This window comes from Muscardinus avellanarius (assembly GCF_963383645.1).
Source record: "Muscardinus avellanarius genome assembly, chromosome: 12".
Classification (NCBI taxonomy): Eukaryota; Metazoa; Chordata; class Mammalia; order Rodentia; family Gliridae; genus Muscardinus; species Muscardinus avellanarius.
Genome location: NC_137798.1, coordinates 67909636 through 67934843, shown reverse-complemented (window position 1 = coordinate 67934843; position 25208 = coordinate 67909636). Strand labels below are relative to the sequence as shown.

At 37.5% G+C, this 25208-nt stretch overlaps 1 protein-coding gene across 1 annotated transcript in view; it reads left to right on the top strand.

Moving 5' to 3' along the window:
- Positions 1-25208, top strand: part of KCNH5 (potassium voltage-gated channel subfamily H member 5) — a gene marked incomplete at both ends in the record, with an annotated part of 301123 nt that overhangs the window by 86011 nt on the left and 189904 nt on the right. Inside the window, one exon of the mRNA XM_080708022.1 lies at positions 9931-10357. Coding sequence (XP_080564148.1) covers positions 9931-10357 — 427 coding nt within the window. The remainder of the gene's footprint in view (positions 1-9930; positions 10358-25208) is intronic.

Here is a 25208-nt window from a genome sequence, read left to right as displayed (position 1 = left end):
TGATAATGTAGTCATGTATAATGTGGCTAGAGAAGGTACGTTACTGGGTGTATGGCCTTGGAGACCATATTTTTCCCTGCCCCCTTATTTTCTTTTACTTTTTGCTTCCCAGCTGTCCCAAGCAGCTTTTCTTCTACATCCCCTGCTGTTCATGCTGTCTCTGTCTTGAAGCTGGCCTGCCATGGACTGAACCTCTGAAACCATGAGCCCAAATAAACCTTTCCTTTTCTAAGTTATTCTTGTCAGGTATTTTGGTCACAGTGATGGAAAAGCATGCATAACAAACTGAAATAGCATGCATAACAAACTATTCCAAAATTTTGTGGTTAATGACAAGCCATCATTTTAGTTTAGTGGTTCTGATTTGGGCTACTTTTGGCTTATTTCAAAATGCATCTTATGGTATCTTATGGTAAGATTATGCATCTTACCATGGGCATAATCTTAGTTCACTCATGCATCTGTGGTTGGCCACTGAGTTGGCTGGAACGTGACTAGTCTGGGATTACTGAAATGTGTGACTCAGAGAGCTGCTTCTGAGGTAGCTTATCCTCTAAAAGGTTGGCTGGTCTTGTTCACATAGCAGCTAGTTTTGATTCTAAGACCATAAGTGGAGGGGTAAAACGCCTCTTCTGGTCTAGGGTTGGAACCGGCACATTGTCATTTATATCACATCTTGCTGGCCAAACCAAGCCATGAGACCACCCAGATTCAAGAGATGAGAAATATACCTTAACTCTTGATGGAGGTGGGTTTCAAGTCACTTTTCAAGTGGAAGGAAACAATCATAGCTCTTTTTTTCTCCAGAAAAGCAATCCATTACAACATCCTGTCTTGTAAGATTCAAGATGTAGGTGAAAAACCAGGTTGAAACTATCATACATTTATTTATTTTTCAGAAAAAAATCTATCCTAATATGAAATATGGACTCTAGATACCCCAAACAATCTCGAAAAAGAACAAAGCTAGAAGATGTATATTTTCTGATTTCAAACCTTATAAAGCTACAATAATTGAGACAGTGTAGTACTGTTATAAAGGCATATATATATAATTGTTTTTTTTATCCCAATATGATGTATGAATACAGTGCACCAATAAAAAAAAAAAAAACAGGTTGAAGGCTGATGACTGAAAATTCTCCATTAATCCTGCTGTGTTCTATTATACATTTGATGTGTTTGCTATTCTCTTCCAGCAGCGGAACCCCAGAGATTTGTTTACTAAGAGCTCAGAGGTTAGGATGGTGGCAGGAAGCCAGTAGAGTGCAGAGGAGGGCACAGAAGAGTTGCAAAGCTTAAGAGTGAAATGACTCAGAAAATGAATGAAAGATAATACTGGTGGAGAGTAGAGAATCAAGAAATTGTTACAAAAGAGGTGAGAGTATAGATGAAGGACATTTTTTGAGGACCAGCCTCTAAACACATCCAGTATTATTGTATGAATGAAATGAAAATTTCCAATGATGAATTGAATACAATTTTAGATTGAATACAATTTGTGGCCCAAACCTAAAGGTTATGAGAATGAGTCAGGAAGTGAGAGAAAACTCTTATTTTAGATACAATGTTGGATATGACACACCTAATCATATTTTGAGCAAGAAATCATTAATGTGATTTATGAGCTGTGGTGAAACGGTAACCTAGACAAGTGAATATTGGGTCTATCCTAACACTAAAATTTTTTTTTAAGTTTAACATACCTGAAAGCATGTCAGTCTTAAGTTTAAAGCTCAAAGAATTTTCACAAAATGAACAGACCTAGTAATTAGTAGTCATATTTAGAAAACAGAATATTACTGGCACCCACAGAGAGAGCTTCCTCATGCCATTCCTGTTCTCTACCCTTTCCCCAACAATGAAAGTCATTATCTTTACTTCCAACCCCTTATAGTAGTCGTTCAGCCTGTATTTGAACTTTTCATGGAATTATACATGTGCACTTTTTTTTCTTGTTGCCCTTGCTCAACATGGTACTTTTTAGATGCATTCTTATTGTTCTCATCTGCTCATGTTTATTTTTAGGTAGTATTCTACTCAGTGAATGTACTGTCACTGATATTATCCATTTTACTAGAGGTAGACATTTGGATTGTTTCAAGTCTTGGATGTTCCGCCACATTTTAAAATCAAGTCGCTTTATTTTGTGTTTTGATTTACAATAACTGCATCAAATGCCTCTTGATGCAAGACACTGGGGAATGAGACTTAATTATAAAGTAAAACTTAATTATCAAGGTTCATATAAAGTAAACTTAATTATTTGTGCATTATTAATTTTGAGTAACAGTTTCTGATTTGATAAAAAGACATAAGGAGCACTGTGGACAAATTCAAAGGTGAAATCTGGGTTATGTTGGGAGCAAAAATGAGTTTGGTTTGTCTGGAGTGGGATCGCTATGCAGAGGCCTGGTGGGAGTGACCTGGCAGTGTAGGCAGAGATGGGCTTGTGGGCATTGAAGGCCTACAGAAGAGACTGTAATTACTTTGATAGTCATGATGCGTCCTTGGAGGATGTGCTCAGTGCTGTCTTTTAGGAGGATTAACATGGCAGTGATTTTGTAGGGTGACTGGGATATGGACAAGAAGACTGCATGGCAGCGGGTCGCTAAGTAAAGTGCAAAGAAAGGACTGGTCCTAGTGACACTTCTGTTCCTTGTTAGCGGTGACTTTGGACAAGTTGCTTTCCCTTTCTGAGCATCACTGCCCTCATGTGAACAGTGAAGGTAGGAGTCCTGCTATTGTGAGAATGCAGTGAGTCATTTCACATTAGAGAACTGCAGACTATATAGTGTTCTAGGGTCCCCATAGACCCCTACTGGGGGCCCCTGCTGTGACGGGGTGGTGAGAAAGGGCCTTAGATATTAATCTTCTTCATTCTGTCATGTAAAGAATGCTACGTGTTTAAGCTAGTTTTGCAGACACTAATGTGGCTCATTAAATTACATACATGCTGTAGGTATAGTGAGTTTGGGAGTGAGCACAAATTCTGAAACCAGGCTACTCACATTGAATCTCAGATCTTCCTCTTAGTAGTTATGTGAATTTAGTAAAATTAATTTGTCTGGGTCATGTTTCCACAATGCTCATCACATAGAGCTGTTCTGAAAATTAAATGAGTTAAAGCACAGAAAACACTTGATATCTGACACATACTAAATATTAAATATTATTAAATATTATTATTTTCTTATTTTTCTTCTCCAAGTAGCAATGAATGATCTAGCTTTATGTTTGGCTAGCCACATGAAACTGTTTGGTGCAGGCTTGTTGAAATCTTTGGTATATCCCTTTATCTCTAACCTTCAACTTTGAACCAGGCTACTCACATTAGGAATGTATAGAATGAACTCAGCCCTCATTTATGCCGTCTGTTAGTTGGATGTAGTTATACCCTGTCCCATTTTCTTTTGTTCCAATTCCTTCTACATTTTCTAATATACTATGGGTTTGAGCTCTTTTTATTTTTTGGCAGTTCTCTGCTGAATTTACACAATGTATCTCTTACACATGTGGCCTGGTCAGTGTAGAGATTAGGGTAATTTCTCTTTCATATTCAACGCCATCTTCTGTTAATGCAAAGTTACACTGACTATTTTTCCACATCATACTGTTAAATTCTGTTGAGTTTGTTATTGACCATAGCCTCCCAAGTTCACTCCCACATTTGCTGTTTTGCAAAATTTATTCTTTCATTTATTGCATGTATTGACTACTTAATATATTTCCATATGCCAGCTTTGTCACCGACATTAGATATACTCCTCAGGGAGTTTAGAGTTTCCTGGGATGTCATACGTGCAAATAGACTTGTAATAAAGTGTGATAGTGATAATTGTAGCATTAGAAATGTGCAAAGAGTATACAGTATGGTAGAAGGACACCTAATTTTCATGGTGAGGACAGAAGGTGAGAGTATGACAAAGATGATAGTGGAGGTAGACAGGAGGTGTCAGGGGAAAGCTCATTGAGGAGATAATGTTTGTCATAACTATAAGCAAGATTCTAGCTACCAGGGAAGTGAGAGGGAGGCATGCTTAGAGCAGAGGGAATGACTTGTAACGTAACATGAAACAGTGTGGGCATTCTGTGAACTACACATAGCTGAGCTTGGCCACAGCTTGGCCATGGTATGGCGACATGAAATCATGAACTTATATTTTTTTCCAGTACTAGGGATGGAACCCAGGGGCATTTTACCTCTGAGCTACACCCCAGCTCTACTTTTCATTCTTTATTCTGAAACAGGGTCTCACTGAGTTGCAGAGGACAGCTGAGGCTGTCGGTGAACTGCGATCCTCCAGTCTCAGCCTCCCAAATGCTGGGATTACAAGCATGCGCCAACACACCCAGCTGATAAAAATCTTTTTAAAGCTAATTTTATTAGTGCATTGTAATTATACAGTACATTGATGCATTTACATATTCACACATCCCTTGATGTATTTCCCTTCAAATCCTCCCCACTCTCTTCCCCATATATATTAGTGATATTGGTAGTGATACCTTCATATATGAGCATAACATTATTTGATCTGTTTTCTTCCTCAAGCCTCTTTTTCTCCCTTTTTGACTTCTTTTCCTCCCCATATTCCTCCCCTCCCATCTCTACTGGTCTCCCTTCTCATGTATCTGAGGTTGTTCCTTTTGTTTCCTAGTTTCTTTCTAGCTTCCATATATGAGAGACAATATATAACACTTGACTTTCTGAGACTGGCTGATCTTACTTAGCATGGTGTTCTCAAGTACCATCCATTTTCCTATAAATGCCATGAGTTTGTTCTTCTTTATGGCCTAGTTAATTTCATTATGTGTATGTACTACATTTTCTTTGTTCATTCATCTTGTGATGAATACATAGATTGGTTTCATAATTTGGCTATTGTGAGTCATGCCACTACAAAAATGGGTATGTATGTACCACTATAGTATTCTAATTATTTTGGAAAGATGCTCAGGAATGGTATAGCTTTATCATATGATGATTCTGTTCTCAGTATTTTGAAGAAAAAAAAAACACCTCTACTAATTCCTCATACTCTTTCCAGCATTTATTGTTGTTTATATTCTTGATGATTGCCATTCTAACTGGAATTAGAATTGCAGTGTAGCTTTGATTTACCTTTTCCTGACTTCTAATGATATTGAAGATCTTTCAAATATTTCTTAGCCATTTATACCTTTTCTTTTGAGAAATATCTATTCAGCTCTATTGCCCAGGTTTTGATTGGGTTATCTGAGTTTGGGGGGGGGGTCAATTTGGAAAGTTCTTTATATATTCTAGATATTAGGGTTTTTTGTGTGTGGTACTGGGGTTCCTGGAAACCCTTCTACCTCAGGGCTACACTCCCAGACCTATTTTATATTTTTATTTGGAAATAGGGTCTCCTAAGCCAGGGAAGCTGGCTTCAAACCTCTGCGATCCTCCTGTCTCCACCTCCAAGCACGGGGATTACAAGTGTGCGCCATCACACCCAGCCCTAGATATTAGATTTTTAATCAGAGGATTATCTGATAAAATTTTTATCTCATTCTGTAGACTCTCCCAACTCATTTCTTTTGCTATGCAGAAGACTTTTAGTTTGATGCCATCCCATTTGTTGATTATCAATTTTATTTTCTGAGCTTTAGAGGTCTTGTTGAGGAAATATCTACCAGTGCCTATATGTTAGAGAGTTAGTCCTATGTTTTGTTTTAATAATTGCAAAGTTTTAGGTCTAATTTCTAAGTCTTTGATCAATCTTGATTGGATTTTGTTGGAGTGAAGATAGGGGTTTAATGTTATTCTTCTACCTATGGATATACAGTTTTCCAACATCATTTTTTTTTAAAAACTATCTTTTCTGCAGCCCTTTTTCCAGCATATATTTTTGGCTCCTTTCTCAAAAACCAACTGTCTATAACTGTGAGGATTTGTTTCTATATTTTGTATTCTATTTTATTGGACTATGTGTATGCTTTTGTTCCGATACCATGCTGTTTTCATTACTATAGCTCTGTAGTATAATTTAAAATCAGGTATTGTGATGCCTCTTATTTCCCAGAATTGCTTTGGCTAGTCTGTGTCTTTTATTTTTTCAATATGAATTTTAGGACTGTTTTCCCTACCTCTGTGAAGAATGGCATTGGTATTTTGATAGAGATTGCATTACATCAGCTGATCATTTTTGATACTATAGCCATTTTGACAATATTTGTGCTGCCTATCCAAGAACATGGGAGCTCTTTCTATCTTCTAAGCTTTTCTTCAATTTCTTTTCTGTAGTGTTCTATAGTTTCCATTATAGGGGAATTTTCCTTCTGTGTTTGAATTTATTTTTAGATATTATTTGTTTGTGAATGGAATTGTTTCTTAATTTATTTTTCAGTGAATTCATAGTTTGTCTATAAAACACTATTGATTTTTGTAAGTTGATTTTCTACCCAGCTGCTTGGCTGAATAAGTCTATCAGCTCTAGAAGTCTTCTGGTTGAAATTTGTTGTTCTAAGTATAGGATTATGACATTTACAAACAGATAATTTCACTTGTCTCCCTATTTGTATCCTTTTAATATTCTTCTCTTGCCTTTTTGCTCTGGGTAGAACTTAGTGGGAATGCTTGTCTTGTTTCTGGATTTACAGGTAATACTTTCAAGTTTTTCTCTGTTCAATATGATGTTGGTTTTGGGTTTATCATATATTGTTTTGTGATGTTGAGGTAGGTTTTTTCTATCTCTAGTTTAAGTGCTTTTTTTTTTAAATGGTATTGGGATAGAACCCAGGGACATTCTACCTCCAAGCCACACCTCCAGCCCTATTTTTTATTCTTTATTTTGAAGCAGGGTCTCACTGAGTTGCAAAGGACTTCACTAAGTAGCTGAGGCTGTCCATGAACTGTGATCCTCCTGTCTTCCCCCTTTCTTTTTTTAACATGAATGGTATTAAATTTTGTTAAATGCTTTTTTCTGCATCTTTGATCATGTGATTTTTGTCCTTAGTTCTATTTATGTAGTAAATTAAATTTATTAACTTACAGATGTTGGGAAAAGTAATGGATTTTCTTTTGAAAATAGAGGAGATAGTATTTGTTGTCATAACTATAAGTAAAATCTTAGCCCCTGAAATAATGGTGCTTTAAGTAAAGGGAATGACTTGTAGCATGAAATAGCACAGGCATTACCTATGTATCTATTACCTCTTGGCTGCCTATGGACTATCCAAATGGAAATGTGCAGCCAATGTATAAGAAACTCAGAACACTGTGTGTGTGTGTGTGTGTGTGTGTGTGTGTGTGTGCGCTCACGCGCGCGCATGCACATACACATGTGCTAGCACTTGCACATGTGTACTTGCTGTGAAGTGGACCTGTGAACCATCACATACATAGCAGACAGTTGAACCCTGAATATATAGTAGGCCTACTAAAAGAGGACTGAGCAATCATGATGAGAATCCTAGCCCATAATAGAAGCATGGAGAAGGGTGCCCTTAGAAAATAATTTTGAAAGAGAAGTCACTTGAGGGATTAGTTAAAACCCAGGGACACATTTTATCATATAACTTCTAGCAGAAATAGTTTACAGTGCTCTTCAAATATTTTGTTGTATTTAAGGACTGTTGTATATGGCAATAGGAAATGTGCTTTTGAATGTGTCCTCCAGAGCAGATGCCCATCAGGATGGGCCACCTCTTTCCTGAGAAATCTGCCTGCCGGAGGTCAGGTTAATATTCTCCCATCCTTTGGGAATAATTCTAATATATTCTGGTTTTTCATATTATAGTCGGGGGTTGTGGCTATATTTTAGTTTAGTTGTGAAGATTTTGTCTTTGTTTTTCTTTTTCTTTTTTTTATCAGGAAGAATTCAGGTAGCAAAAATCTTTTCTATGAAGTCTTTAAATAGAAGTCTTACGGCTCCTTTAGTTAACTGCCTAAAAAGAGTATCTCAGTAGCATTGTTTTTATTTTTAAGTTTAACTTGTGTGTGTGTGTGTGTGTGTGTGTGTGTGTGTGTGTGTGTGTGTGGTACTTGGGATTGAATGCAGGGACATTCTACCATTGAGCTGCATACCCAGCCCTACTTTTATTCTTTATTTTGAAACAAGGTCTCATTAAGTTGTAGAGGGCTTTATTGAATATCTAAGGCTGGCCTTGAACCTGTGGTGCTTCTGTCTCAGCCCCCCAAGTACTGGGATTACAAGCATGTGCCACCACACCCAGCAAATTCTTGAGTTTTTCGTGCATTTTGATTATGGGTCCTTTAAGGCAGAAGCATAATATATTTATCTTACTTTTTCCAGGGCTCAATCCAGAGTCCAGTCTCCAGGAGAACTCAACACATGCTTAGTCTGTTTTGCTCATGATTATGTATGTTTGTGTTTGAGAGCTTTTTAGCTGTCTTAAATCATATTACCTTTTAGCATTGCAGGTCACTGAATTATGCCAATTTGTCTTCTAAGTGTTATTAATTATATTTTTTACACTGCCTAAAGTTCAACATTTTCCCTCCAAGTATTCAAATAAATTAAGAATTTATTGTAAGTTTCATATATGATACCACATTTGAAACCTGCAACTAAAATAGAGGCAAGCTTAGGGAAATCAAGGTTGAGATAGAAAACTCTTAGAATGATCCTACTTTTTCTCTTCTCCAGGATCTCCTGTTCTACTTCTCTGTCTCTTAAATTTTTATGAAAATACTAAAACCCGTACTACATTATATACTATAGTCTAATGAACCAAATGCATCCCTAAACTCTTCATCTTCATGATCAGGAATTGCTTCATGTCATAATTAGAGCCATATTGATATCACCTCCTTTCTACTACATCAACGAATCCTTCCACGACGGGCAGAATGAAGCTCAGTATAAGTCATGCTGGCTTCCTTGTCCACCTCTAGGTGACAGAATTAGCAGTTAGGAAGTCATGACTTAATTTAAATTGTAGGTGATGATCAGATGAGAGGCTTCCCAGGTCACTGCTCTAATTTTCTTCCCTTTCTGTTTTGTGACCTGTATCAGGAATGCACTTATCCTGCCTTCCCAGGTGGCCTATTAAATTTCAACAAAGAAAACTCTGGGATCATCATTGATTTACAGAAGCCTATGCTATTTTTTCATTTGTATAGTGTTTTGTTTGATATTTTAAGCTTTTGCACAAAATATGAGTTTTCTTGCCGTTCTTCCCTTTTATATTCTATTCTATGACATCCACAGAGAATGATGGGATTAGGAAGCTGTGTACTCATTCAGGGTCCAGCTCTGTTCTTTTTTCCAGAACTCTACAAATTTAGTGTTTGTCCTGGCTGAGGCAGGAGGCAGTGGGACCAGCAATGATATTTGCTCTTTCTCCTCATATGCACAGAAATATTTCCCGTTTGTTTGCTAGTAAGATTGGCTTTCTTTTCTCAGAAGTTTTGCTGTTCATAGCTATTATAAAGTAAGAAATAAGAGTCTTTTCACAGATCATGAACCTGTGATCCTCCTGTCTCAGCTTCTTAAGGACTGGGATTACAAATGTATACCACCATGCCCAGCTAAAAACTGCATTTTTAAACAAAATTTATTATTTTGACTTTTTTCTTTTTTGGTAGTACTGGATTGAACTCAGGGGCATTCTACCTCTGAGATCTATCCCTAACTCTATTTTTTTAAATTTTTTTTATTTTTTGAAACAAGTTCTCACTAAATTGTGTATGGCCTTACTCAGTTACTGAGGCTGGCTGTGAACCTGTTACCTTCCTGTCTCAGCCTCACAAGTAGTGGGATTATAAGCATGTGCTCGTACATCTAGATTCTAGACTATTTACTTAAATCCAGAGTTTTTTTTTAATATGTATGTTCTTATTATAAAAGGGAGTGACCATGTTCATAAAAATGACCCATTATCTGTCTTTTTCAAGCATTTTCTCTTCTGAAAGTGTGGTGTTATTTCTTCTTTTTAATTTAGGGAATCAGCAGTCTCTTCAGTTCCTTGAAAGTGGTGCGCCTTTTACGACTGGGCCGCGTTGCAAGGAAACTGGACCATTACTTGGAGTATGGTGCAGCAGTCCTCGTGCTCCTCGTATGTGTGTTTGGACTTGTCGCCCACTGGCTGGCCTGCATATGGTATAGCATTGGAGACTATGAAGTCATTGATGAAGTCACCAACACCATCCAAATAGACAGCTGGCTCTACCAGCTGGCCTCGAGCATTGGGACTCCGTATCGATACAATACCAGTGCAGGGATATGGGAAGGAGGACCCAGCAAGGACTCACTGTACGTGTCCTCTCTCTACTTTACCATGACAAGCCTTACAACAATAGGATTTGGAAACATAGCTCCTACCACAGATGTGGAGAAGATGTTTTCGGTGGCCATGATGATGGTTGGCTGTAAGTATCTTGGTTTCTGTATTTTTAAAAGATGACTGATATTGACAGTTTTCTTGGCTCCAATCTGACAAGATTAAAATGAGCTACTTTTTCTTGAGGAAGGTGTTTTAATTTATATCATTTCAATTGGTTTAATCTTATATAACCTTAGAAAATAAAAAAAGGCAAGGTAATGTATTTTGCTCTTTAGAATGTATTAACATATGGAAAACTGTGGGTAGAATGATAGCAAATTCAGGATGGGAGCTCTGATTTAATTCAGTTCATAGTATTTTATATGGCAGATCTTCTCTTGAAGGTATCAGTACCAGCATTTAGACAGGCAGCATCTGGCATATTTGTAAATTTTGTTGGCAATGTGTTAAATTCCAAAAAAGTTGACAGGATCTGATGTGAGATACATATTTTAGAAAATATTTTAGTTAATAACTGAATTTATGAATTCAAATTAACCCTAGGATTGTTTTAAGTACATTTTTACAATTAGACTAGAAAGAAAAGTTTATACATATAGTCTCTGTTATAAACATTCAAGGCTGAATATGACTCACAGAGTGCAAGGATTAGTAAATATAAGCCATTTCAGCAGTGACAGGTGTCTAGAATCTTGCAGGCATGCCCGAATATGAATATCTTGATTATGTTCTTGGAAGTAGAATGCCCTTTTAAGAGGCCCAAGACCATCTGCATATTGTATATTCAAAATGAAATTAGATTGCATCAGAATATCAGAGCATTAATGAAATACAACCTCAAAAGTCATTCTAAAAGATCTTGAGGGAGTCTGCACCATCGCCTTGGCCTTCAAGTTGACTTTGACAATTGAAGCAAGTCTAGTTCAGACATCCAGAGTAACTTTAAGATTATTATAGTAATGGAAGTGTGATTTGTGTTATTAGCACTTTGTACACCATTAGATTGTGGTTATTGGTATTTGGTTTGAGCCATTTTTTTTATATTCTGTATATAAAAACTTACATTTTGATATTGAAGGGAAAGATGTTTGAGTCCAGAGACAACGGTTGTCCCATGAAAGGTGAATAGCTTGGGGATAAGCAGGTAACTTTCACAGTTCAGAATTCTGAAACCTAGGGGAGCACCAATATTAGAAGCTATGTAGCTTTTGTCATGGAAATCCTCCTGTATATGAATACAGAAGCAAGAGTAAACAGGTTCTATTTGTGGGCGAGAACTTGCAGTTAGAGGAAGAGTAGAATTCCAAATGTTTGGCTCCAGAGGCTTTCAGGAGGGAAATGTTCTAATACATAAAGAAATTTTGATGATTAATTTAACTGATCCTTACTATCAGAAGGTATGTTGGTAAGATGTGTTAGCAAAAATGTGTTTTATAAATTGTAAAGACACCATTTTGACAGATATAGTATTTTACTATTGTCCTACTTTTAATGTTTGTGCAATATGTTTTGATTTATATTTGTGCATAGTTGGATACAAATATCCTTTTTATTCTGAAGCAGTATAGATTCACTAGAAGTTATGAAGATAAGACAGAGAGGGCCTTTGTTCTCTTTACCTGGTTTCTTCAGTATTCTATAACTGTGGCACAGTATCAAAATTGGCCTTGTCACAATGTATATGTATATTTCTGGGTTGTTTTATCATGTGTGTAGATTCCTGCAGCTCTACAATCAATCAAAATACAGAACTGCACCATCACCACAAATATTTCCCTCAAGTAACCCCCTCCCTCCCATAGCCATCTATAATCCCTGAAAACTAATAATATATCTCTATGATTTTGTGATTTTGAGCATGCTACATATATGACATCATATTAAATGTGACTTTTTGAATAGATTTCTTCCACTTAGCATGATTCCCTTGAGCTCCATCTAAACTGAACGCATCAATAGTCTGTTACTTTTTATTTCTGAGCAGTATTTCATAAATTGGATACACCACTATTTAATCATTCATCCATTGAAGGAAATTTTGGCCATTTTGAGAGTTGGGCTATTTATTATAAATAAAACTGCTGTAAACATTTGTGTATAGATTTTCATATGAACCTAAGTTCTTAATTCTCTGTAATAAAGTCCAAAAATGCAATTAAGTATATATTTAGCTTTTAAAGAAATTACCAAACTATTTTGCAGAATGAGTAGCATAATTTTCTCATAAGAGAATCAAAGAAAAACAAAATCTTTGTAGAGCTAAAGGATACCCATATTCTTTCTGTGTTTTTTTCTTTTAGCCCTAGGAATCATCCAAGATCATTCTGTTTTTCTCATGTTTTTTTACCCATTCAAAATAAAACCTTATGGCATGACCTTCAAAATGTCTATGATTATTTCTCTGTACTTCCATACCTTACCACCTAAGACAAAGACACCATCATTTACTGGCTTAGACTTGTGCAGTAGCCTCCTATCTGTTCCTTCTGTTGCTATTCTTGCCTCCAAATCTCTACCTTGAAGCTAATGTGCCTCCTTTAAAGTAAATAAAATCACATCATTCCTCTGTTCAAATTTCTCCAGTGCACACAAAATAGAATCCAGCTTCCCTATCCTACCCTTCAAAGCATTGCAATGAGGCTTTTTCCTGCCTTACCCCCTTTACTTTCTACTATTCATGCCTTTGCCTTTTCCCCTAAACCTATGGCAGCAATCTTGTTGTCTCTGAACACACTGTGATGAGTCCTGGGTAAGGGCCTTTTTACTTGCTTTTCCCACTGCTGATGACATTCTTCTCCTAATACCATGAATTTATGCAAGTCTCCACTCAATCACCTGTTTAGAAATTCCTCCCAGTACACGCCTACTAAAAAAAGCCACCTAATGCCAATCATTCATATTTTCTACCGTTTACCCCTTTTTTCTACCTTGTACCCCTTATTGTACCTATCAAGAACTGAAATCACATTTACTGTGTTTATCTTTTGCTTCAGAGTGCAAGATCTGTGTGAACAAGGCCTTCGATGGACTTTTATACTTTAATATCTTCAACATCTCCATTCGTAGCAGTTCCAGACTCAGTATTAATTTTCCATATAATGAATGAAGTTGAAGATGTTTCTGATGGTCATGATAAGGATCTCCTGTACTTGTCTTTCCACTCCAGTTATTTCTCTGAAAAAGACACTTGCCAGGAAAATGTATTGTTTAAGAGTTTGGGTGCTAATTTTTTAGTGAGTCACTGTAAACTCACCTGTATTGTCTTCTTTTGGGAGTACAGTAGCTCCTTTAACTGTATTGCCCAACCTTAAGCCTCTTAGTTGTCCTGTTGATATAATTTCCAAGAAGCTAATCAGTGGAAGCACCAACAATCCTTTTTGCCATCATTTTTTATCCTCTCCTTTCTGAATCTACCTATGTTGGAGATTTTCCCATTGATTCAACTGGGTTTTCAAAACTTTATTTGATTCAAAACTTCATGCTTGGCCAATTATTCTTGATAGATCTAAATTTATTTCTTCTCCTTTTCTGAAGTTTCTGCCTTGGCTTTAAGATAAAGAACTAGTTTTAAACCTCATCATTAACCCCTTCACCCTCCTTGAGTTTCTGCCATCTCTTTTCAATGCCTGGACAGCAGTTTTCTGCTTATATCCTAATTTCTGGCATCCTCTTGCCTATTGACTTTGGTTTTTCTTATTTCTGAATAAGTCCATTTTCTATAGCCAGAGTCAGGGAATGTTCTAATTTCCTTCATAGTTCTTGGGTCTTTGGCAATTTCATGGCATATTTCCCTTGAAATAAACTGAGAAGATTATATAAATCTGTCTAAAATCATAAAGTGTTATAATAACTTTACACAACTCCAAAATGTATTAGGCACATTTGTACAGAATATCAGCCAAATGTACATATTGTAGCTGTTTATAATCCTAACATATTTCTTCTTGTAATACCAAGTAAAACAAATAAAAACAAACCACCAGTGTTCCTACAACCCAATATGTTCCATCAGTCTTGCCAGGGATTTAGAGGTGTATGTGTTTTGAGGAAGGACAGAAAGGACAGAGGGAGATAAAAAACATAAAGGTTCATGCTTTCAATTGTGCTAGGAATCCAGTCAATGTGTGTTGACTGCCTGAGAAAGCACCACTTTGACCTTACAACTCAATAACTGTGAAAAACCTTTTATCAAAAAGTTGATGGCGACATTGGCTACTTCTATTCTGTTGAGAAAAATAATCACTACTTATAGGCAATAGCCTCTTTTTCTAGAGAAGCCATCTGAAATTTTCATGCCTTCCAGTGAAATTTAGAAATTTCAGTGGCAGCAAATACAGTCTCTAAACCTTTTGTGAGACCTCCTCTTCCTTTTATAGCCTTTTCTTCTCTTTGCCTAAGAATTTACTTTCTTTCTTTCTTTTTTTGTTTTGTTTTGGGTTGTAGGGATGGAACCCAGGAGGGACTCCTACCTCCAAGTTACACCCCAGCCCTATTTATTATTCTTTATTTTGAAGCAGGGTCTCACTGCATTGCACAGGCCTCACTAAGTAGCTGAGGCTGTCCGAGAACTGTGATCCTCCTGTCTTGGCCTCCCAAATACTGGGATTACAAGCGTGAGCCACCACGCTTGGCTCAGAATTTCTTTTAAAATGTCTTCTTGTTAATATCAGCACATTTTCAAAAGATGCATGACCATGGCCTCTCACAATCCCAGTTTCCAGAATTTTCCTCTGAATGTTTTCTAGGTCAGCAGGACCCCAGGACATTCCTCTTATCTGTCACCTAGGAATTTCTTAGACTTACATCCCTCATTTGCATGTTTGCACAATATAGAGAATCCTGTTCAGATTCCCAAACTGGGTGCTTGGTATTTCTTAACATATGTCTATCATGTAGTCTTTACTCCAAATTTGCCTTGTCCCAGTCGTGGCATGTCTTGAGTGACCTCGGCCACTTGTGAGTGGCCATTACCCCCACAGCATAGTCAGGGCTTCCTCTTCCTCTGTGTAGGTCTATTCATGAATGAAGCTAGATATTCTGATGACGTTTATGGGATTCACTGCCAAAGGGCTTTATTAGCGAAAGAATATTTTTGCAGTTTAGTTCTGCAGCAATTGTGGAATATAGTAGATTCTTTATTTTTCTTTTTAGATCAGGACATGGACGTGGGTAATCTCTTTGCTAATTTGCTCAGTAAATACTTAATGATGGCTTCGTGAAATGTTTCTCATCCATTTCATTTACATAATCTTATTATTGAGCCCCTAATAGTAATTTTCATTTTCCAAAGATTAGCAGACTGACTAATTTTGTTGCTATTCAGAAAGTACCTTAGTACACCCATAATTTGTTTTGATGGTTATAAAACTGAGTATGAGTATGGAATTTTTCTAATATGATTATCCTCTTGTCTTAATGTATTTTTACGAATCTTCTAAAGATTCATCAAGAAAGCAATTACTTAGTTCCTTCTTTATTTCTAAATTATCATACAACTTGTATTTTAGTTGAATCTAACCATTATAAATATCTCTGCATTTGTATCTTTCATTATAATTTTCTAAGAGGAAAAAAAATCACGGATAACTTTTTTTCTATAAATAATTTAATATTTAAACAAATTTGTCTCTCTTCAGCTGCATGTATATGTATACATTTGTTTTAATACACTATTAAATACATTACTACACATGCAGAAAGCTTATGTCAGGGTTGGACTTTGATTATTTTAGTTCAGTGCATTTTTTTTTTCTTTGGTGGTACTGGGGAGGAACCCAGAGGTTTCTACCTCCAGGCTATACTCCCAGACCTATCTTTTTTTTAATACTTTATTTGGAAACAGGGTCTCACTAAGTTGCTGAGAGCCTCACTAAGCAGCTGAGGCTGTCTTCGAACCTGTGTGATCCTCCTGTCTCAGCCTCCCAAGCGCGGGGATTACAAGCGTGTGCCACCACGCCTGACTAGTGCATTTTTAACTCTTTCTATTGTGTCTGCTTAGTTGCTAAACAAAGCAGTCTAATCCATGTGATGTATCGCCAAATTTGTGATCCAGTTCTCTGATGCCATGCAACCTGAGACTTGAAAAGCAAAGCAAAGCAAAACTAAAAAGAAATAAGGAAATTGTTAAAAACTTAATTGGTGGACAAGAGACCCTGTCATGAAGCTTAAGCTGCAATTTTCAAAAAGGATGCAATTGATGATAAACAATTTAAAACCTTTTGAATAGACTGATATGTAGGGTTTATAATCCAGCAGGTAAGTGGTTTAGCACTTTTAAGTATAGCAGAACCATCTGTCAGTGGGTTGTAAGTGAGGGAAATTTGAATCTTCATGTGGGTGGTTAAGCTCCACTAGGGAGCATTTAGGTATACACTGACCATTCAAAATTGTTCAGAGGAGACCAGTATCACACATTATATTCTCAGGCTGATGAGCTCACTTAGTATACTCTATGAAATTCAGATGAAAGAGATTATGAACATTGCCTTGACCCCTACATTTTGGGAAAAATATATGGAAGATAGTAAGATCCAGAGGTTGGGAGAATGTAGAATAAATTGGGGCAAAGGCCTGAAGAAACACTTAGAAAGTCTTTCAAGCCTTCTGGGTTTTAATGTCTTTGGTTGTGAAATTATTGGCTTTTCAGCCACTTTTTTTTTCATTGCTAACATGCTACACATGTAAGAGTTTATTAGTGCAGTTACACTATGTCTATAGAATGGGGACAGTTACTCAAGATGAGGTTAATATAGAAAGGAGGTGGTGTCACAAAGATCTTATGGGTTTTCATCTATGATGCATACCTTGTTTTATGGAGAATAAGAAGCATTTTCTATAAAAAGTATCCCATAAAGAGTTGAGAGAAAAGATTTTCAGGGAATATTATAGAGATAACAAAATAGGCTTTTGGAAAGAGAAGAATTTTTTGTGTAGAAATTATCTGGGAAAACTAAAAGATATCTGTCTCAGGGCAAATAGGTTCTAGGGAGATTTCTGTATACTTTGTCCAGAGAGGATGTAGAAGGATTCTTGATATAGATGGATATCCCAATAGGCTCAAAGGTGAATTGTTACCCTTTTCCAATATTAAAAATATTTTCAGTACTGCAAAAAATATTTTATAAATTTTTGCACTAATAGGGGATGTAACCAGGAGCATTCTACCTCTGACCTACACCCCTGGCCCTATTTTTTATTCTTTATTTTAGAACATGTTGTCACTGAATTGCAAAGGGCCTCACTAAGTAGCTGAGACTGTCTACAAACTGTGATTCTCCTGTCTTAGCTTCCAAATGCTGGGATTACAAGTGTGCACCACTACGCCCGGCTGTTTTATAAATATTAATATGGTATTTCAGTTAGCTAAGGTATGATATTAAGGTATATGTTAAAAAAATTTTTGCCCTTGTTTTTGTCATATAGTTAGGAAAATAAAATGTGAGCCTGCTGATTTTTATTTCTGGTTTTAGTTTTAGCCAGATGGAGATAGCTTTAAGCCTAATGTTTATTTTGGAAACTGGGTCAATTCTTTGTGTCTGCTTTACCCTAGCTTGTAAGAAAGACTTTTCCTTTTATCTTTTATTTTCTTTAATGAGTTGAGTGTCCCATGAGGAGAAACATTTATGGAGCCCAAAGTTCAGGGTTATAGGTACCTTTTTATGGTTTAGTAGTTTCAAGTGTATAGTTTAGTAGTTAAAGAAAGACTGTGTGATGTGTAATTTATCCCATTTCTTATTTAAAATAGAACTTGTCATTTGCGGGACTGTTCTTTTATATTCATGTTTCTTTTTATGCCTAGTCACATTTTCACAAAACCCCTTCAGATTCTGTAAATGTTGAGTTTTTCCAAGAAATATTCTCAGTGGTCTATTAACTAGCCTTGGCTATTTGGAAAGATTTTGGTCTTTAAAACTGAGTGATGTCCTTGTTATCACTCAGAATTATACCAGGTGTTCTGCTGGGTTTTGGTAGTTGGAGATACTAGTAGAGCCATCTCCCCTTCTCTCATTCAGTCTCTATTCCCATTCTCATCCCAGTTTAACCTCTGCTCCATCTAATTGTTATCTCTCTTTATACTGTGAACAGGGGAATTAAGAAGTTGAGTTCTTAAAATTATGGTCTGTGTTTATCATTGCATATTTAGCACAAAGCATTGTCTCCTGGTTGATAGATGTGCTCATTAAGCATACGTTGAATGGATGGATAGATGAATGGATGGATGTATGGATGGATGCTTGGGTGGATGCATGGATGGATAAATAGATGAATGGATGATCCAGTTTGCCTAACGCAGCTTGAGGGTGTCCAGAAAGGTTTTAGGAAGAAATGAATCTTGAGCTCATAATACAAAAGCAAGAAGGTAAATAAGACAGGACTTAGGTACTTTCCAGGTAAAGACAAGATCTTTGAAAAAAACAGGAATGAAATAGCTTGGTCATTTTGGGGAGCACCATGTATTTCACCTTGGCTTGAATGGAAATTAGGTGTGGCTGGTGGTAGGGAGAAAGGATCCGAGAAGAGATATCAAAAGACCTTCCATAGTTTTATGTGGAGATTGCCTTTATCCTGAAGGCTGTGGGATAAATACGAATTTGGTTCTTCATTGTGGAAATCTCTCTCTCTCTCTCTCTCTCTCTCTCTCTCTCTCTCTCTCTCTTGCACACACACACACACACACACACACACACACACACACACACACACACTTGCACCAGTTAGGAAGCAATTGCATTACTTCAGGAAGACATAAACTGAGGCGGGAGGTACATGGAGGATGGTATAGGTTTAGAGCTGGCAAATGAGTTTTTGAGGTAAAGGTTCTGATAGTAGTTTTATTAGGCTTCATAGGCCATCAGCTCTGTGTTGTAGCAGCTCATCTTTGCTGTTCTGTTGCTAAAGCAGCCATGGGCCGTAGGTACATGGGCATGGCGATGCTCCAATACAACTTCAAATAGGTGGCGGACCAGATTTTGTATGTGAGGTGTAGTTTCTTGGTTTGTAAAAAGACTGTTAACTTTGGAGTCAGATGAACCTAGATATAACGTTTTCATTACCACTTACAAAATACATACAGAAATTGTCTAAGCCATCATTCATAAAATGGAGAGAACAGTTCCTATACTACATAGTTATTGGGACTACCTAGCAAGAGGTCGTATGTCAATTCCTGAAGTATTTTTTAAAGTTGTAATTGGTAAATAAATGAATGTATGAGAGTACTGTAGAACAAATATTCCAGAAGATTCATAGATTCTGATAATTCTACTGAGTAAATAACAATGCATTTTTTTTTTTTAGTGGTATTGGGGTTCCTGGAAACCCTTCTACTTCCGGGCTACACTCCCAGACCAATTTTATACTTTTTATTTGAAAACAGGGTCTCTTAAGCCAGCACAGCTGGCTTCAAATCTGCACAATCCTCCTGTCTCTGCCTCCCAAGCGCGGCAAGCGTGCGCCACCACGCCCAGCTGACAATGCATTTTCCTGAAACAGGAAAGTAAGAAAAGTAGGTCTGGAGGAAGAGGGCATTTCTTTTCCTGCAGGCCATTTCCTTGGTAATACCCATTAGGCAGTCAAAACATGGTTTGTATTTCAGAGATATGAGGCATGGAGAGATGTCTTTGGAAGTCACAATGTATAGGAAGCAATTGAGGTCAAGGGAACGTAGGGGAATAGCAGAATAAAGCTGTCTGAGGGGTACATTTGAGGAAGGAGAACCATATATGGGCAAAGAAGAGAACCCAGAGGGAGAGAAAGAATGGTTTTGTTGTTAACAAATGACGGGAGAACTCCAAGATGCAAGGGTTGTGAACAAGACAATTGGAGGAGGTCTGGCTTGGAGTCAGAGATTGTCAGTGACTTTCCATATTTCACTGCATAGTGAATAGGAAGGAGGCACCTGGGGAATTTGTAGAATTCAGGCCATTATTCTATAGGAAGGAAAATAATTTTATCATTAGCCATTAACCTAGAAGAAGCAGATTATGCTAATATAATGATTTTCACTGCTGATACTGTTTTTTTCTAAACCAACTTTCAAGTTCAATAAAACATGTTTAAGTTAGATTGTTAGATACATAAAATTACATAGAGTTTTTCTGTTGTGTTAGAAGATAGAAAGTAAGACACACAGAGAGATATTTTTATCTCCTCTCACTTTCTAAGAACAGGTATCATATAGGAGAATTTTATTTTTTTATTATTAATAGGAATCGCAGGGTACTCTTCTAAAAATTTAGTTTTAATTCCCAAGAAAATGTATATTGTTCAAGACAGACTGACCTGAAAGGAGAAGTGGCACTCTGCTAAAGGAAAAACTATGGAAACTTAGGTAATTCTTCACATGTAATAGCAAGCCTTAATTGACATGGTTTTAATTTTTTGTTGAAATAAAATATTTTGAATATTTTATAGGTTGAAATTTGCATAAATCCATATATGAATACATTTAGGGCATGTTAAAATAGATGTCATACCAAAAGGTCTTTATATATGGGTTTAAGAATTGCTTTGGTATTCTCAGAGAAGGGATTTTCTTTGGAGCAATTTCTAAGCCAGCGCCTAAGTGTCTGTTTCTTCCCTGCTTATTTAATATTTATCCAAGTTGTGAGACTGCATGAGGCCTCCCTGGGAGGTCAGGTGCCAGGAACACAGTGCTGCCTTTTGGCTGTGTGTGTAGGTAAGATTATTGTGGAACAAGAACTATATTTGAGTTGACTCTCGGGAAATACTAGAGGCTTCAAAAATTTGCTTTGAAGCTACAGCTACTCTTTTAGGAGCTAGTTCTATAGTGACCTTTGGAGCCTATCTTCTTTAAAGTTGAATTCATTTTTAACAGTCCCCCAAAGTCTTAATCTGCGGGGGTCTAATTTGGGAATCTCAACATTTACAACAAATGCCAGGTGAGGACACTTACGTGCACATCAGGCTTCAGCAAAGAAGACAGGTCTAACACTTACCATTCCTATGAGAATAGGTGGGGCAGCCGGGGGACCTCATGGGGGATTTTTCTTACTCTGGGCTCTGCCTGTAAGTTTGCCTATCAGGTTCCTTAGAGATTTCTCCCAGAAGACTCCCTTAATAAGCGTGGTTCCCTACCTTCCTTCCCTTATGAGTTCCTAGCTAAAGAACGGCAGCTCATCCATTGACATTCCTGTGTGTGTGTGTGTGTGTGTGTGTGTGTGTGTGTTGTCCCTGTGCACATGTGTGTGTGTTTCTGGGGATTGAACCCAGGGGCATTTTACCTCCAAGCTACACGCACAGCCCATTTTACATTTTTTATTTGGAAACAAAGTCTTGCTAAGTTGTCACAGGCCACACTAAACTGCTGAAACCGGCCACCAACCTATGATCCTCCTGTCTCAGCCTCCCAAATACCGGGATTACAGGCATGCACCACCACACCCAGCCATAAACTGACATTCTAAGTTCCTTTATCCTGTGTCTGTTTGATGCACAGTGCCCTACAAACTCTCCACCTTGATCTACCTGCCTTTTTGGTTTTTTCTATTCCTGAACCTCTGAGCAGTAGCTGGAGTAACTATGCGGCCAAGGGAACAGGTGCCACTTTTAAATGTCTGGTTCACCGCCTTATGAATCTTTCGTTCCTTTAGAAATAAAATTCGTATCCCTCTCACATTCTGCTAAACAACCGCTCATGTGCAACTCTCACATTTTCCCTTCCAACTTAAGGTCATGCTTCTTTGTCTTAGACAATGGTTTTTCTTTTATTTATCTGGGGGAGGGCAGGCAGGGCCCTACTGTTGCAAGTGTAATTTTTAAAAAATATACTCTTAAGAAGCACAGGATGGGGATGGCAGTGTTTGGAGCAAACCTTCCAGGGCCTTGTAAGGCCAATGTACTGGCTTTTATTCTGAGCCAAAGGGGAAAGAAGACTTTTGAGGATTCAGATCAAAGAGTGATATGATTTATCTTATGTTTTAAAAGAACAATGTGCTACTGTGTGCAAATGGGACTGAAGGGGTCAAGGAGAAAGAGTTTAGACAGGTGAATAGTCAAGGTGAGAGACAATGGTGGTATTAGTTAGAATTGGTTAGATTCCAGACAAATGATGAGGACCAAGAAAGTATGAGAGAGGGGAGGAGGGTTAGCTTGAAGGCTTTTGGTACAAGCAACTGATTTGCTAAGCGGGGACGACAGTTCGCCATGTTTAGTGAATGGGTGCCTATGAGAGTCCAGAGTTCAGTGGAGTGGTCCAGTGGATGGTCATAGATTTGCTTTGTACCTTGATCTTTTTTTGCCCAACAATTGTTTGCTCTTTTTTTTTTTTTGGTATTTTTCATCGCTTTGCCTTTACTGGCTCTTTCTCATCAGCCAATGAACACACTCTTTTCAATCATAATACACATACAAATAAAACATGTGACCATGCATACTCTACATTCTGATCTATCATTTCTTTCACTTTTGTGTTTTCCAAAGTCTGGGACTGCATTTCCTCATCTCCACTTACTTCCTATCAAAAATGGACTTCTTCCCCTGAACCACTGTTCAAAGCACATTCACCAGCTTTCAAAGAGCCTTTTTCATCCCTATGAAAACACCTTCTTTTGCTTCTTTGATGTTTCTGTCTCTCAGGTTCTCCTCCCACCTCTCTTGCTATTTCTTCTTTTGGCTTTGTTATATCATGCTCCTCTTTTTCCTAAATGCTGAAAACTGTGAATTTGGAAACAAATCATTGAAAAATCAAGGGAAGTTTTCTGGATAGGTTCAGCAGTTTCTTTGGTGGAGAGGAATTTACAGGAGTCAGTCAACTCCCAGATATTTCTCCACTACTTTGTCTAATGGTCCTGCTATTAGAAAGCCTGCTCTGTATGTGCTGGGCTGCCCACAACCCCCTCTGGAACTGTAATTTTGTTCTCTAAAGGAAGAGAACAAGTCTCTAGTACCCGTTACACATCAGTGTGGACTGAGTTTCATGCTAGCTTCTTGTCATGATGAAGTGATAATAGGTGATTAGAGGAGGTTCTAAAAACAGGTTTTAAAACAGGTTTTAGAGTAGGGTGGAGAGAAGGTTTGAATCACGAGGCTGCCTGGCAGGTAGGCAAGAAGGAGTTACAGGCATGATACCCACAGTCGTCTTCAATGACCCTCTTCCTCCTCCTCCTCCTCCTCCTCCTCCTCCTCCTCCTCCTCCTCCTCCTCCTCCTCCTCCTCCTCCTCCTCCTCTTTCCCCTCTTCTGTTTCCTTTTCCTCCTCCTTGTTCATCCCTATTTCTTTTTTCCTAGCTCCAGTGGGGAAAAATTATCAAGAACTGATAATCCACACCATTTTTTCTTGGATCATTGCCATGAGATCATTTGTTTTCAGTCCCTTTAGAGTATCTTGTCACCCTGTATCTCATTATGCTGCTGTGGTCTGTAATTATAGTCTTTAATTTTTTCTTTATATACCTCTTGTTCTCCAACATTAAAATGGGAGCCACGATGTCAGGGAGTTTGTCTGTTTGGTTCAATTCTGTGTCCCTGGTATAACAAGAACATAGTAGATGTTCAATAAATTCTTTTCAAAGAAATGAGTACATTTTAATAGTCCATATTTGAAAAGTTATAAATATAGGGCAAGGGAAAACCATACCAGTTCTCCAAATCTAAGTACTTTAGTGTTAGGTTTAAAAATTTAAACAAGAAGATGTAACTTATGGCTGATTTCATTTTTGGGTAACAGAGCTTGGTTTGGGACCCCCCTGTCCTCTTACTTTCCTACCTGCTCCTGGGTTGCTCTGTCTGTCCTGCCCCAGTGTTCTGGATGGGAAGCAGGATATGCTTTTTTGCTGCTTTTTGGTTTCCCCTCAACCTATTTTGGGTGTTTGTTGTCACCTCCTATGGTTTCTTCTATTCTCTGCATCTATGTTTCACTTCTGCCCCTCTCATGTTTTCTGGGAAAAGATCTAAGATTTTAACAGTAAAAACAAAACACAACAAGCACAAGAACAACAACAAAAGCCATTCGCTGTCTCAAGGGCCTGGCACTTGCGAAGGAAATCTATGCTTTCAAGATTATTACTTTGGCTATAGGCTTAAAAAAGGTCTAATTTGAAACTCAAAGCTGAGTTGTTTTCTTTGTTCTCAGCTTTATCACTCTGCTCTTGAAAAATGTGGGTTTCAGTAGGAGGAGAGCAGAAGAGCACCAGGAAGACCTAGAAATGAGGACTGAAGAGTGTGTGTGTGTGTGTGTGTGTGTGTGTGTGTGTGTGTTTCACATCTTTAATTATGGCCCTTTTAATAAGTAAATTTGCCATATTCCCAATCTTTGTTGTTTTTGTTTATTGGTGATGAAAGGGAACCACCTAAGAATTTGACTGCTTTGGAAACAATTGTCTATAGCACAGACAGAATCTGATGAAGTTTGGATAATCTCTTCTATAGAAGATAACGTAAAGTCAGAACTGTTTCAATTTAGAGTAGAAACACAAATATCCCATTTTTCTCCAAAGAAACAAAGCCATATACTTATATTTTAGTGAAATTTAAATATTGAAAATGTGTCTACTCACCCAAAGAGAGATTTCAGTGGGTTCTAACATTTGAGTCCAGCTTTCTTTTGACTGTGTGATTCTAGTTGCTAATTTAGTCATTAGAGCGAGGTTTCCAGAGGGGGGAAAATAACTATAATTGGATTTGGGTAATATGACAATACCAGAGAAGTCAAAGCTGAGACAAACAGAAAAGAACTCAGGGCCACAGAGGAAGAAAAGAAAAATCTCAAGTATTTTCCAATTCCCTAGCTCTTCTGCCTTTCTTTTTCATTTAATCTGCGGTAATTCAGATTATGTTCATGATTTTTTTTTTTTTTTGTGGTACTTGGGGTGGAACCCAGGGGCTTTCTATCCCCAGGCTACGCTCCCAGACCTATTTTATATTTTTTTAAAATTTGGAAATAGGGTCTCACTAATTTGCTGAGAGCCTCACTAAATA